Below are 15392 nucleotides of genomic sequence, written 5' to 3' on the forward strand. Positions count from 1 at the left end.
AGTTTTCATCATAGAGATCTCTTGTATTCTTGGTTAGGTTTATTCCGAGGTATTTTATGGTTTTTTGTGCAATTGTGAATGGGATCAGTTTCTTGATTTCTCTTTCTGTTGCTTCATTGTTGGTGTATAAAAATGCAACCGATTTCTGTACGTTGATATTGTACCCTGCAACTTGGCTGAATTCTTGGATCAGTTCTAGTAGGCTTCTGGTGGAGTCTGTCGGGTTTTCGATGTAGAGTATCATGTCATCTGCGAAGTGTGAAAGTTTGACTTCCTCTTTGCCAATTCTGATGCCTTTGATTTCATTTTGTTGTCTGATGGCTGATGCTAGGACTTCCAGCACTATGTTAAACAACAGTGGTGAGAGTGGATCCCAGAAACGAACTCTTAAAGAGGTCTATCAGGAATTACCTGATGAGCAGTAGTTGGGTAAACTGCCTGATCCTGTCATCCCCTAAAGGAAAGAAACTTTGTAATAATCAACTCAAGTTTTTATCTAGTAGAACTTGTTCCTGCTCCCTTTTGCCTTTATTATAAAAAGGCTTTCATTTTGTACAGCTCCTTAGAGCTCTCTGCTAGACTGGATGATGCCCAATTTGAGTAAATTTGTGTTCTAATAAATTCTTAAAAGATAAAACTGAGGCACATTAAACATTTAACAGTTCTGGAGTCAGAAGAGAAAAATGAAGGACAGCACTGGTCCACTGAGCGCCTGCTTCCTTGATGCCTCTGGAGGCCACAGGTTAAGTCCCTCTTGGATCGTGGCTCTACAGCTTTTGTGTTAGTAGCTTTCAGATTCTAAGCCTTTCTTTTTCTAGACTGGGTCCAGTGTGAGGTCTCTGGTATAAAACTTTAAGGCTGAACAGATACTTCTGAATTACAATGGCTACAGTGGAGAACTTTTAACCTAAATATGCTTTCCATGTAGGAGGTGCTCTAGAGAAGGTGCTCTAAAAAAGCAAAGCCAAGTGTTCATAAAGGATAAAAGGAAAATTATTTTCCCTTCTCTGTGGTATCTGGGAACTAGAATGAGATCTGCTGGAACACCCCACTTGCCCAGAGCCTACAGCTGGGATCTGGGACAACTAGCAGAAGGTAGCAAAGAGTGAAATTCTCACCAAAGTCAGCTTTCTCAGATGTCTGTCTGTGATGTGTGGCTGAGAGGAAGGTAAAAAATTTCACGTTGTCCTTTCCTTTCCAAATCCAGATTGACAGGCAAGAAACAACTGTAAGATTTAATCTTTGAATTGTATCTCATGAATCTGCTTGTGGGTACCCATTGGTTGTCGCTCCTTTCTCACCCAGGGACAGCTACTGTCGTCTTGCTTACCCTGTTTTGTGTCCTGAGAACTTGGCTAGGCTCCCATCAGGTCAGAGGCTGGACAGAAACGGGGGTGCCATCCCATTCATGGCCAGGGGCCTACTGACTGTTGCCCACCCAGACAATCCTCTTTCTTAGGGCTATCTTTGGGAGTGACTCTGATTTTGGGAGGGTAGTGTCTTTTGTGCTCTCTTTTCTGTTCAGGGGGTTGTTTAATACTGCTAGGAATATTTACTGCGGTCCTGGCTAAAACCTGGCCAGATATCTGAAAGGATTTAAAGGAATTCTATGGTCAGAGGATGGCCCTATTCAGAGCCTGATAGACTTTTAAAAGCTCCTTTCTCCTCTCTGCAATGATGGCACTATTTTTCATCAACAGGAATTCACCTCCTGCATGTTGATACTTTGGGTCTGAGTGAAGCTGAGGCAGAAATCTTCTCCCCTGAGCTAAAATGAAACTAGTAACTAGAGAGAAAGAGAAACATTCTAAAGCCTCTGGAAAAATGTACTGAAACACTCCAAAGACACACAGCTCTCAATCTAGAACCTAAGAATCTTTTGATTTCCACCTTATATGAAGATCTCCCTGATATAAAGAAGCAAATAAAGATCATATAGTTGGATAAGTGGGTCAGCCCATGAACTAAAGGCTGCAACCCAATTTTCTGAGAAATTACAAACTGTACTTATAAATCAAGTTTACAAGAACAGAAATTCAGCTCTAGAAACAATTCAAAGCCCTCTTCTTCTTTTTACTGATCCTCAAACCTCCCTATTCATCTCATGCTGATAGTGTAAAAGATCTGGACTCAGAACACAAGTTCCACCGAGGGGACTTTCGTTCCCTTTCTCTGTGCCTTGTGAGTTGTAAGTGTTCTATTTGGTCTTCTCCATGAATGCAGACCAGTCTTACAATGAGGGGAGGAAGCGGGGAGGAAACAATATTTTGAAAACGAGGCCCATGAAAAATCTTAAGTTTTAGCCATCTGAACAAGTAATCTTAACTTTATTCCATTTGTCAAGAACCCAATTTGGATCCAACTGTTCTACACTAGTGAGCTTTGCATTATTGTACCTGTCTCAAGACTAAAATTACAAAAAGAAACCCGTAAGATCTGTTTGTGTCTGTTTGTATGTTTGTCTTTTATGTATATTAGATTTTTTCCCCTACCTTTGAATGGTATTGCCAAAATGACTTTGTAAAGAGCTCTATTTAATTGGTTTAAGGACAAACAAGTAGTTATACATATTAAGTGTTCTCAAATAAAGAATATAATATGTTTTTAAAGTTCACATGATCAAGGATAATCATCAACAAATTAAAGAACAAACTCAAGCTATCTTTTTTTCTTTTTTAAAAGAAAGCGTGCATTAGCAGGGGAGGGGCAGAGAGAAAAGGGGACAGAGGAGCTGAAGCAGGCTCTGTGCTGATAGCGAGAGTATAATGAAGGGCTTGAATCCACCAACTGTGAGATCAACACCTGCGCCATGCAGGTGCCCCTGAAGCTACCTTTTAATTAAAACACCCATGTCTTAAGAATTATCAACATTAGCTGTAATACTTCTATTTGATCCAGGTTTACTAAAATTCCAAGAAGCTTCTCTCTCTGTCACAGAATTTGTCAGCAAGAAAGATAATTTAAGATCGTGGTTAGCTGTTTTAATGTCTCATAAAATTTTCACGAGTAATCTAAATGTAATTGTTAAATGGAAGATAAAAGCTTCCAGAATCTTTTTGGTAACTGGAAACCTTGAAATTATATGAAAATAAATTAAATGATAGGTACTTACTGAATATCTAGATCAATTCCAAATAAGATAAAATACCAAAACATTACTAAATATAAGTTTATCTACTTTTGGCTTTCTTTCATAGGGGAACTAAAGATATTTGGGTCTGTTAGTAAACCTGTTTTGTACTACATTTGAAAGTTTACCATGAAGACTATACTTCTAGAAATTAAGAAATGTATTTATAGACTTGTCAACCCACAGAATGTTAGTGTAACACACTGCACAATTGCTTACTTCTTAGTTTTTACTAGATATAAGCATTCTAAGGGTTAAGAATTCTATCAATATATGTAATTATAATTACTTTGAAATAATAAGGGTGAAAGGAAACAACTGTGTATGAAAAAGGAGTTAAGTAAAGTAAAATGACCGATTGTTTTAGAATGAGAGAGGAAAAGATACAGAACAAAATCTGAATGGATGAAAGAAAAACTTGAAGGTTTATGGAAAAGGAATCTTGAGAAAGGAATTTTCTGTGTGGTAAAGGTAGCTAAGTTAGAATGGATTTATTCAAGTTTCTAAGGAATGAATTTGGTGCAAAATTAGAAATTTTTTCCCCCCTCATTTTAAGGACAGAGTTTCCTTGGACTATTGGTCTGTTCTTGATAAGATTTTATGAAAGTTTTTTTTAACCTTGTAACCTACCTGAAAGACAAAGATTTTGCACCTGAGCACAATAATTTACTGTGCTTCACTTTGTCTTTTATATTAAGTCTTTTTGATTACTTAAGAAAACCCAGTCTTCTCAATATTAAGAGCTAAGTTTTGTTCACAACTGTGTAACTTTCTGTATTTGCCTTTAAAATTTTGTTATCACTTTGTTTAAATAATATTTCATAATAATTTGTGATCTTACTTAAAAAATGTGAACCTAAAATGGCATGGCCTATGAATACCACACAGAAGTTCAGCAAAAAACCTTCAAGAACTCCAGAGTAGTAGCTGGGAGTAGATAATGCCTTGAACGATGATGAACTCTCTCAGTCTGAGAGTCTGATCAAAAGGGGGAATTGTTGGGTCACCTGGGTGGCTCAGTTAAGCGACTCTTTGTTTCTGCTCAGGTCATGATCTCATGGTTTGTGAGACAGCCTCATGTCGGCTCTGCACTGACAGCACAGAAGCTGCCTGTGATTCTCTCTCTCCCTCTCAGAATAAATAAATAAAAACTTAAAAAAGTGTGTGTGGGGGGGAATTGTTAAAAACAACAGGCCCAAAATGGAGTCGCTTAAGCTAAGCCCTATGTCACCAAATTGAGACTTAATGCTTCAGTGATTCCAGAAATGGACTCAAACCTGTCCATCAGGAATTGTGTGATCAGTGCCAGCCAGCTCTTCTGCCTGATAAGATCTGCCACTCCCTAGAGGAAAGTTCCTTGCAGTAACCAACCTGCTTTTATAACTAATGTAAAGTGGTCCCTCTCCCTTCTGCCTATGAAAGCCTTTCACTTTGAACAGCTCCTTGAAGCTCCTTTTTATCTGCTATATTGAATACTGCCTGATTCGAATTGATTTTTACTCTAATAAACTCTTAAAATTTTGAACATGCCTCAGTTTATCTTTTAACATTATTTAAATCAGTGCTGCTTGATTTTTAGGAAGAGGTGACAGCAGAGAAGAAGGTAAGAACACAATATTCTCAATGGGTGATAATGTGTAACGTGCCAAGTTCTTTGTGTCTTTTCTTTCTATACTAGCTCATTGTTTCAGATGCTAACTTCATGACACAGTGCTGGTCTTTTATTACTACCCAACTAATTCCTGTTAGATATTCTGCCGCTATTTTAATCATAGCTTTGTCAAAACTGGGTAAGCCCTAACAACTATCACATACTTGTACTTAGTATGTTTGGGTACTGTAATAATGACTTAATATCTATTTTCCAACAACAACAAAAAAACCCAAAACCTAGAAAGTAGTCACGATGATTTCCGTTTTATGACTCAGGAAATAGAGACTCAAATTATTGCAGACAGTAAATGAACATATTGTTAATTAAAGGCAGAGCTGAGACCCTTATGTGGTGCACCTTGGGCCTACCCCTGACATCACACACTCTGCCCCTGTCTCCTCACAAGATCACAATCTCCAGTGATCCTTGTTAAATAGATTTACATTTTATAAGTATTCTGACAACTACCTCTGATTAAAGGTGCCTTTAACTTCAGTGTACCTTTTTGTTTCCCACAATTTTCTTTATAACTTTTTAGTATTTACATAGTGTTTTTTAATTTGCAATTTCTCCCTCCCCTTTGTTCATGATACAACATTTAGTGTCTGTTTAATGATTTTTCTATTAAAATATCCTTTTGATTTGTTTTCTCTTTTCAGCTGAACGATGTTTCTTGTTTCTAGTCTTCTCAAGTCCAGAGTAACTATTCTAGTTGTGAGTCTCCATGTCGCCTGTCTCTCTTTCATTCTTGCCTATTCTCTACTACTACCAGACTAACCTTCCTAAAATTGTGCACCATACCTTTCTCAGAACCCACAGAGGTCCACTTTGACTGGAAAGTTCACCTCCAACATTCTGACAGTCAAGGTCAGCTATCAGCTGATATCATCTCAGCTAACCACTCTTTCTCAGACATTTCCCAAAGTCTCTGCTCTGATGAAGAGAGAAATCCCATTCATTTGCTCACACGTCATGTTCATTTCTCTAACTAAGCTTTGGCCACCCCCTTATACTGGGCGTCCCAGCCCTGCTGGCTGTCTCAGTCGTGTACTTTTATTTCGTGTACCCTGACTCCTTTTGTAAAGAGAGAGCATAATTAAATAAAGTTCATTTGGCACACACCAGAGCATGGATCATACGTGCCTCTCAGGAGAAGGTAGAGGAGTGATGGGTGCTAGTGAAGTGAACTGAGGGGACAGATGATTTGTCGTCTACTCAATGGCCACTTCTTCCGCTAGCCCTCACTTATCACTGTCCAGTGGAAAAGCTGTCATTGAGACATTCCTCTGCTGGGCAGAGAACTGTCTATCAGAAACTTTCTGTGTTTCGATTTACAAAGAGCACAGAGATGGATTGATCACTTTGGTCATATTGGTCAAAGAGGAATTAAAAGGGCCAAAGAATAGCTGCAGCCATTCTTGGAAATCCTGTAATTGGTTCTCCTCTTAAAAGGCATTCGCATCGAGAAACTTTTCGTCACTTGATTCCATACCTCAGTCACTTCTCGTTGTGCTGACTTCTTGGCTGTTTCTCTCTCGGTTTGAAACTGCTTTCTTAGGGCTTCTATGCGTTCAGCATGCATTTCTGCTTCCATTTTCGATTCCTCACTCATCCGTTCTCTGTTTTTTAAAAAAAAAAATAGCAAGTCACTCTTAGAAATCATCTTAGCAGGTAAGGAAGGCCTGGAGAGTCATGTGCAGCTGTCCAAAAGGTATGATTTACAAATTAGAAGCACATCAGGCACTAGGTGAGCCTCACTGGTCTGGAGCCCATTAACACATGGGGAAAAAAAGCATTTACCTGTAGTAAAGTCTTTCAATATCAAGAGATTCAACTAAGAGAGAAACACATACTCTTGTGTTAACCAGTATTAATCTTGAGCAACATTTCACTGGATAAAATTTGCACAGCTCATGGACAGGAAAAAATGCCTTCTCTGCTTTAGCTTATACCTTCCTCAGACCCGTATGTTCACGACCTGAAAGGCATAAAGGTCTATGTGCACAGTGCATTTCCCTTAGCTAAAAGTTTTCATGGAATGTTATTCGTATCTATTCTATTTACCTACATGCAGGTTACGGAAAAAACTCTTGTGGCCTGACTTGAACTTGATGAGTTTGACTGAACTAATAATCTTGGGCCCAAAAGGAAAACAATGGTTTAAGATCTGCCTGGATGGAGTCATCCCACTCCTCCATGGGCTCTTCCATCCAGGCTGTGGCTATTCCTTTTCCAAATCATGCTTCTAAAGGAATATCACCTTTTGATAGAAAAGGCTCAGCAGAAACATGCAATATTCTTTAATGTTGGTTAACCTTCATGTGGGGTGGCAGCCTGACACCAGATGAGGGAAGAGCTGAAAAGGAGATCCACATGAGCACATGTCTGGTGCTGGGGTCTGCCACAGCTCAGTCTGCCTGGTTCCTAACATTGTTCTGCCGGAGCACTGGATCCAAGCAGAAGATTAGTGTTTAACCAGTTTAGGTAAGTGAGCCAAGCGTAACCCTCCCAGAGCCTCTTCCCTAATTTCACTATGACTATACTGCCCTTACTTGAAGGTTTCCAAATTTTGTCGCTCAAGTTCTTTGTTTTCCAATTTCTCCTGAACATGATCAAGCTTTGTTTGTAGATGATTATTTGTTTGGAGAGCCTGCTCCAGGCTCAGAGCCAGTTTCCTGTTGTCTTCTCTAGCTACATCTAGAGCTTTCTGTAGAGGCTCCATCTAAAAGAGAGAAGACCCTTTTTAATTACACTGTCACAGATGCAGGAAGTCCGTAACACTATACACTGGCTCCTTACACTTTATCATCAAATGTCATCGAAACAGTAACTGGATGGAACGAGAATGAAAGATTCCACAGGCCTGGAATATAGACGTGAGAATTTACTGCAGACACTGCTTAGGAGACTATGAGAAGGCAAGAGGAAAAGTAAGCTCCACAGATTACTACTGAGCTTTAAAAAATGGAGCCAACTTACTATTTATTAAAAAAAATTTTAAGTAGTTAAATTCCCTTTTCCAATCTTGTAACTTTCTGGTGTCATTACCTTGAAAGAGAAATGGCAACTGTTACTTGTACATCCTTCCAGAAAAAGCTTATTTATATGAAATATCCAAGGCTTGATACTGTGTATATATGTAGATATAAATTCATGGGTGCATATACCTGTGAGCACACACGTTAAGTGTGTCTTCTTACTAATAGTGGGGTCACTACAGCTACTTTTGATTTAAATTACAAGTTATTTCCTAAGCCCTTTAACTTCTGCAATCATTTATGCATTAATAAGTAAAAAGAAGGGGCACCTGGGTGGCTCAGTCGGTTGAGCATCCGACTTCAGCTCAGCTCATGATCTGACGGTTTGTGGGTTCGAGCCCCGTGTTGGGCTCTGTGCTGACAGCTAGCTCAGAGCCTGGAGCCTACTTTGGATTCTGTGTCTCCCTCTCTCTCTCTGACCCTCCCCTGCTCATGTTGTCTCTCTCTCAGAAATAAATAAAACAATAAAAAAAATTGTTTTTGAAGTAAAAAGAGGCAAACCATATTAAAAAAAAAAAAAGAGGATTAGGTATCATTGTCGTCCTGGTTTGCCAGTAAATGCCTCAGCGTAAGGTAGCCCACTTCCCATTTGTAACCAAAACTCAGACTTGAATGAAAAATAAATTTACTTGATTTACTCCATTTTCCTAAAAAAACAATGTCCCAATAAAACCAAAAATATAAATATTATCATCTGTAAAAGCGGCCTTCACCTCACTGTTGTGCTGGGCATCCACAACAAGCATTCTGGCCTGCCACTGGTCCACTTCTGCCTCCAGCTTCTGCACCCTCTGCTGGTTTAGAGCCCTGAAAATGGGAAACACAGCAAGAGTGACTACAGAAAAGAACCATCTAGGAATGATACCACTGGGAGCTACTCTCCTTCCAAGAAGCTCAAATAACTACAGATGCTCAGAATACCTTAGAGTTGGTAGGTGACAATTAGTGGCCTCAGCTTCAGGTTAAGAAACTAAGATTCCCAGGATCAAAAATTTGTCATCTACACCTGGGTGGCTCCATTGGTTGAGCATCTAACTTCGGCTCAGGTCATGATCTCACGGTTTGTGAGTTTGAGCCCCACATCAGACTTTGTGCTGACAACTCAGAGCCTGGAGCCTGCTTCAGGTTCTGTGTCTCCCTCTCTCTCTGCCACCCACTCCCTGGCTCACACTGTGTCTATCTCTCAAAAGTAAACATTAAAAAAAATTTGTCCCATATATGATTCAATTTGGATTGATACATTAAGCTAGCAATACTTGTTAACGACTAACTTATGAGCTGCTCATTTTATACTACACACATATATCACCAGTACAAAAATATATCGCCTTTAGATAGATGGGCCTGCTGTTGAGATTTTGCTTCTTAATATGACAGTTACCTGGAATTTTATTGTGAATGGTAAACAATTTTCAATACCATCCTCTTGACTTAAGTTCAGAGATAATGCACATTTATAATATGTAAAAAATAAAGATAAGCATAATGGAGAATATAAAACTGGCACTCGTTCTCCCAGGACAGAGGGGAAATACACACCACTAATACACTCGTCACAATATATCTCAGAGGACTTCTTAAACTGAAACCATTTGTTCATTAACCTTAAGGGGAAACTTTTCTAAAAAGCAACTTGAAACATTCAAAGAAGGAGTTTAGTTCTAAAACATGGCTAGAAGTAGTTCTCAGAATGATTCATGTAAAATAATTACTAGTATTTAAAAATAGAATACTAATAAATAGATAATTCAAACTCAAGTAGGCACGGAGTTTCAATTATCTAATTACTATGCTGTAGACCCAAGGGCAGGTTTAAAGGGTAGCAGCAATACAGCACATGAATTTCTAGAATACACACTCCTTTATAACTACAAAATAGGGAATTTTGAATTCTTGTAACTCATGTTTATTTCTACTTCCAGATGCTCCCTAATTTTCTAGATCTTTATTTTATTTTTTACAATATCATATTTTATTGAGTAGGTCTATGTTTCACCATTTCTGAAATGTCATGCTAAAACAGAGGACTTTTAGAGAAATACAAAGTAAAGGGGGTGAACTGTCATATTCATACATTGAGAGAGTAGTAAAATAGGGAGAGGGAAATATGTAAAACTTTAGGTTGAAATTGGAGGAAAAGTGTGTTCAGAACTGAAGGGAGGTCCTTGATTGCAAACAAAAATCTCCCCCTGACTAACGACTATACAGGTAAGAATGTTGCAAAGATTAGGCAGAAGAAATGGCCAGGACACAGGGTGCGAGGGCCGTGAGGCAGCCAGGCTGCAGCAGGGATGGCTGGGCTAGAGGCTGGAACCCCGCTGGAGGCCACCGCTCAGGCCAAGGACCTGTAGGGGAGAGCAGGCAGAGAAATGCAGAGACAGAGGTTAGTGTATTCACCAAAAGCCCTTGCTTTCCAGTCAAGTTTCTAAGATGTGTCCTCAAACAGGGGTTAGTTCTTTATTTTAAAGTGACTTTGTTTCTCAGGTGCCTAGGTGGCTCAGTCAGTTAAGCGTCTGACTCTTGGTTTTAGCTCAGATCATGATCCCACAGTTCTTGTGTGCCAAGCCCCATGCACTGACAGCACGCAGCCTGCTCGGGATTCTCTCTCTCTCTCTGCCCCACCTCTGCTGGCACACTCTTGCTCTCTCAATATAAACATTAGGAGAGGAGGCAAGATGGCGGAGAAGTAGGGAGCTCCATACATTTCACTCGCCCCCATCTCTCAAACGGAGAAGGCCTGAAGCCATAGGAACCCTTACAGAATCCAGGAGTTTGGGAGGAAAAGGAGACAGAGTCTGCAGAGAAAACAAACTTACAGCATGAGTGCGAACTGGGAAGGTAAAAATGGGCTGGGACTGGAGACGTGGAGGGCGGGAAGGGAGCCGAGGTGAGTCAAGGGGAAAACAAAGAAAACAAAGAGCAGCTGAAACTGCTCAAGGAAATGTCCCTGTCCCTGAAGAAAAGAAAAACCTCAGCTCGGAGCACAGAGGGATCCAGTTTCCAGCTGTGCAGCTGACCTTGAGCTGATGCCCTGGTCGCAGGTGACACCAGGAGAAACTGCTCCTCTGCTCACCAGCTCAACCCTGAGGGGAAGCGGTGCCCCTGAGGCTGCTCTGCCGCACTTCTAGCTCGGCTCCATCCCCAGTGGGGAGGCGACCGGTTTGAAACTGCTCTGAGGGACTGGCCTGTGGGTTTATTTCCGGTGGTATTAATGGGGCGCATGGACTAAGATCTGGAAATGAGGCAGGGCTTGGGACATAGAGCACGGCCTACCTCGGCTATGCCCACGGCACAGGGAGATCGGACCCAAGAGAGTGACTTGCAGCGCTTGGTTCAATAAGGGGCGCCACCATTTTTCTCCCCACAGCCACCAAGGCGGGACCGCAGGGAGTGGCACCCCAGAGGGAGTGGTGGCTAAGACCTGCCTACACCTAACCACGCCCAACTCCCCTAGAGAGCTGCTTTTTTTTTCCTTTTTCCTATCCGGAGCCTGGGGCAAGACCAACATGGATGCACTGCCGTGATTAATTCTAGATCAATTCTTTCTATTCATATATATTTTCCCTTGTCTCATTCGTATTCCTTCCCTCTGCTGGACTGAGTACTCTGGTCACTGGTTTGCTTAAACAGTCACATTTAATCCATTCTCTAGATGTATATTCTACACCTCCACCGCTACCTTTCTATTTCTCTCTCTCTGGAGTAATCAGTCTATATAGTTTGAGTTTCTGAGTAACATTATTTTCATTTCTTTTTCCTTGCCTCTTACCATATTCTCTTTCTCTCTGAATTAAGCCTCTTTCTCTGCCTGGTCATTGTCCAATTTCGCTTTCTCCCCACCCTGTCATTGCTCTCTTTGTACATGCTCTTCCATCAGCACTGCATACACCCTGCTCTTTATTTGTAGCTGGGAATTCTGGTTTTATGCTTTTAGACTGTGTCTTTTGGGTTTTTTTTCTTCTTTTTTTCTTTTTCTTATTTGTTTTTCCTCCTTCCTCTTTTCTCTCCCTCCCCTTTTTTTTGTTCTCTTTTTCCCTTCCAGTTTGCGTGTTTGTTGGATTTGTCTGTGAGTTTGTGTGCCTTTGTCCCCAGTGTTTGTCTTCTTTTCCAGCGCTACCTCAAGAAACAAGCCAAAGGACACATGGTGGAAAGTCCCAAATACCACTACGAATAGGGAAATAAAATAACCAAAGTCTCAACAACAGAGACTAAGAGACACCATTCAAAGAACACTTCTAGTCCCTGGACAGTCTAAGAGCCACCTTTATTACAGCAGTACTCGCAGGTGCAGAGTGCATAACAAGTTTTTAAAACTAACAAGAGACAGAAAGCTAACCAAAATGACGAAGTGGAAGAACTGTCCTCCATAGAAATTCCAGGAAGAAATGACAGCTAATGAACTGCTCAAAACAGATATAAGCAACATAACAGAACAAAAATTTAGAACAATAGTCATAAATTAATCGCTGGTCTTGAAAAAGGCATGGAAGACATCAGAGAAACTATTGCTACAAAGACTATGGAGCTTAAAAATAGTTGTGATGAATTAAAAAAATGCTATAAATGAGATGCATAATAAAATGGATGTAACCAATGCACGGATTGAGGGGCAGAGAGGAGAATAGGTGAATTAGAAGACACAATTATATAAAAAGAGGAAGCCGAGAAAAAGAGATAAACTGACCTAGGAACACGAAAGGAGAGTTCGATAGCCGAGTGATACAACTGAATGGAACAATATCCATAGCACAGGAATTCCAGAAGAGGAAGAGAGAGGGAAAGGCACTGAAGGAGTACTTGAACAAATTAGAGCAGAGAACTTCCCCAATATGGGGAAGGAAACAGACATTGAAATCCAAGAGGCACTGAGAACTCCCCTCAGGTGTAACTTGAATCGATCTTCTGCACGACATTTCATGGTGAAACTGGCAAAACAGAAGCACAAAGAGAGAATTCTGAAAGCAGGTAGGGAGAAAAGGGCGCTAACATACAAAGGGAAACCTATCAGAGTGGTGACAGACCTATCTAATGAAACTTGGCAGGCCAGAAAGAAATGGCAGGAAATCTTCAATGTGACGAACAGAAAAAATAGGCAGCCAAGAATCCTCTATCCAGCAAGCCTGTCATTCAAAATAGAAGGAGAGATAAAAGTCTTCCCAAATAAACAAAAATGGAGAGATTTCGTCACCACTAAACCAGTCCTACAAGAAATCCTGAGGGGGACTGTATGAGGGAAATGTTGCAAGGAATGCAAGTACCAGAGACACCACCACAAGCATGAATCCTACAAAGAACACAATTGACTCTAAACCTATATTTTTCAAAAATAAACCTGAATGTAAAAGAGCTAAATGCTCTGATGAAAAGATATAGGGTAACAGAATGGATAAAAAAACAAATTCCATCTACTTGCTGTCTACAAGAAACTCATTTTAGACCTGAGGACACCTTCAGATTGAAAGTAAGGGGATGGAGAAATATCTATCATGCTTCTGGAAGTCAAAAGAAAGCTGGAGTAGCTGTACTTATATCAGACAAACTAGACTTTAAAGTAAAGTCACTAACAAGGGATATGGAAGGGCATTATATAATAATTACAGGGTCTATCCATCTGGAAGAGCTAACAATTATAAGTGTCTAGGCACCAAATACAGAAGCATCCACATACATAAAACAATCACAAACAATCGTATGGAAAAGAATGTGCTAATAGCAGGGGACTTTAATACTCCACTTACAGCAATGGATAGACCAACTAGACAGAAAATCACTAAAAATACAATGGACTTGAATGACACATTGGACCAGATGGATTTGACAGATATATTTAGAACTCTACATCCTGAGGCCATGGAATTCACTTTCTTCTCAAGTTCACACGGCACATTCTCCAAGATAGATCACATATTGGGAGATAGGGCAGCCCTCAATAAATAGAAAAGAATTGAGATCATACCATGCACACTTTCACATCACAATGCTGTGAAACTTGAAATCAATCATAGGAAGAAGTCTGGAAAACCTCCAAAAACATGGAGGTTAAAGAACACCCTACCAATCAGAGAAGAAATTTTTAAAAATATGGAAACAAATGAAAATGAAAATACAACAAGTCAAACTCTATGGGATACGGCAAAGGCAGTGCTAAGAGGAAAGTACACTGCACTCCAGGCCTATTTCAAGAAATTAGAAAAAGCGCAAGTACAAAATCTAACAGTGCAACTAAAGGAACTAGAAGGACAACAATAAGAACACCCCAAACCCAGGAGGAGTAAAGAAATAATAAAAAATCAGGGCAGAAATAAACAATATAGAAACCAAAGAAACATTGAACAGATCAGTGAAATCAAGAGTTGGTTTTTGAAAAAATAAAATTGACAAACCTCTAGCCAGGCTTCTCAAAAAGAAGAGAGCACCCAAATAGACATAATCATGAATGAAAATGGACTTATTACAACCAATCCCTCAGAAATACAAGCAATTATCAGGGAATACTATGAAAAACTATATGCCAACAAACTGTACAACTTAGAAGAAATGGACAAATTCCTAAACACACACGCACTACCAAAATTCACATAGGAAGAGATAGAAAATCTGAACAGACACATAACTAGTGAAGAAATGGAATCAGTTATCAAAAATCTCCCAACAAATAAGAGCCCTGGGCCAGATGACTTCCCTAGGGATTTCTACCCATTCTTCTCAAGCTATTCCAAAACACAGAAATTAAAGGAAAACTTCTGGACTCATTCCATGAAGCCAGCATCACTTTGATCCCCAAGCCAGACAGAGACTCAGCAAAAAAAGAGAACTACAGGCCAATATCCTTGATGAATACAGATGCAAAAATCCTCAACAAGAGGGGCGCCTGGGTGGCTCAGTCGGATAAGCATCCGACTTCGGCTCACGTCATGATCTCACAGTTTGTGGGTTCAAGCCCTGCGTCAGACTCTGTGTCTCTGTCTCTCTCTCTGCCCTTCCCCCGCTTGTGCTCTCTTTCTCTCTCAAAAATAAATAAATAAACATTAAAAAAAATCCTCAATAAGATACTTGCAAATCGAATTCAACAGCACATAAAAAGAATTATCCACCATGATCAAGTGGGATTCATTCCTGGACTACAGGACTGGTCCAATATCCGCAAATCAACCAATGTGATATCACATTAAGAAAAGATAAAAACCATATGATGCTGTTGACAGATGCAGAAAAAGCATTTGACAAAATACAGCATCCCCTCTTAATAAAGACCCTTGAGAAAGTCGGGATAGAACGACTTACTTAAACATCATAAAAGCCATCTATGAGAAGCCCTCAGCTAACATCATCTTCAGTGGGGAAAAACTGAGAACTTTTCCCCAGAAATCAGGAACACGACAGGGATGTCTATTCTCACCACTGTTGTTTAACATAGTGCTGGAAGTCGTAGCATCAGCCATCAGACAACAAAAGGAAATAGAAGGCATCAGAATTGGCAAAGAAGAAGTCAAACTTTCACTTTTCGCAGACTACATGATACTCTACATAGAAAACCTGACAGACTCCACCAGAAGTCTACTAGAACTGA

At 40.0% G+C, this 15392-nt stretch overlaps 1 protein-coding gene and 1 non-coding gene across 8 annotated transcripts in view; one reads left to right on the forward strand and one right to left on the reverse strand.

The window, feature by feature from the left end:
• CCDC150 (coiled-coil domain containing 150) overlaps positions 1-15392 on the reverse strand; it is a 101961-nt gene that overhangs the window by 9971 nt on the left and 76598 nt on the right. For all 7 annotated transcript variants that reach the window (XM_039248964.1, XM_039248966.1, XM_039248965.1 and 4 more), the window contains 3 exons: positions 8536-8629; positions 7337-7506; positions 6277-6403 (listed from right to left, as the gene is read on the reverse strand). In XM_039248964.1, coding sequence (XP_039104895.1) covers positions 6277-6403; positions 7337-7506; positions 8536-8629 — 391 coding nt within the window. The remainder of the gene's footprint in view (positions 1-6276; positions 6404-7336; positions 7507-8535; positions 8630-15392) is intronic.
• On the forward strand, positions 1670-1740 carry LOC120242983. Its single transcript, XR_005531194.1, has one exon. It is a non-coding gene; the product is annotated as a small nucleolar RNA SNORD56 (small nucleolar RNA).

The sequence above is a fragment of the Hyaena hyaena genome, unplaced genomic scaffold (assembly GCF_003009895.1).
Source record: "Hyaena hyaena isolate Hyena2069 unplaced genomic scaffold, ASM300989v1 scaffold_325, whole genome shotgun sequence".
In the NCBI taxonomy this organism is placed as follows: Eukaryota; Metazoa; Chordata; class Mammalia; order Carnivora; family Hyaenidae; genus Hyaena; species Hyaena hyaena.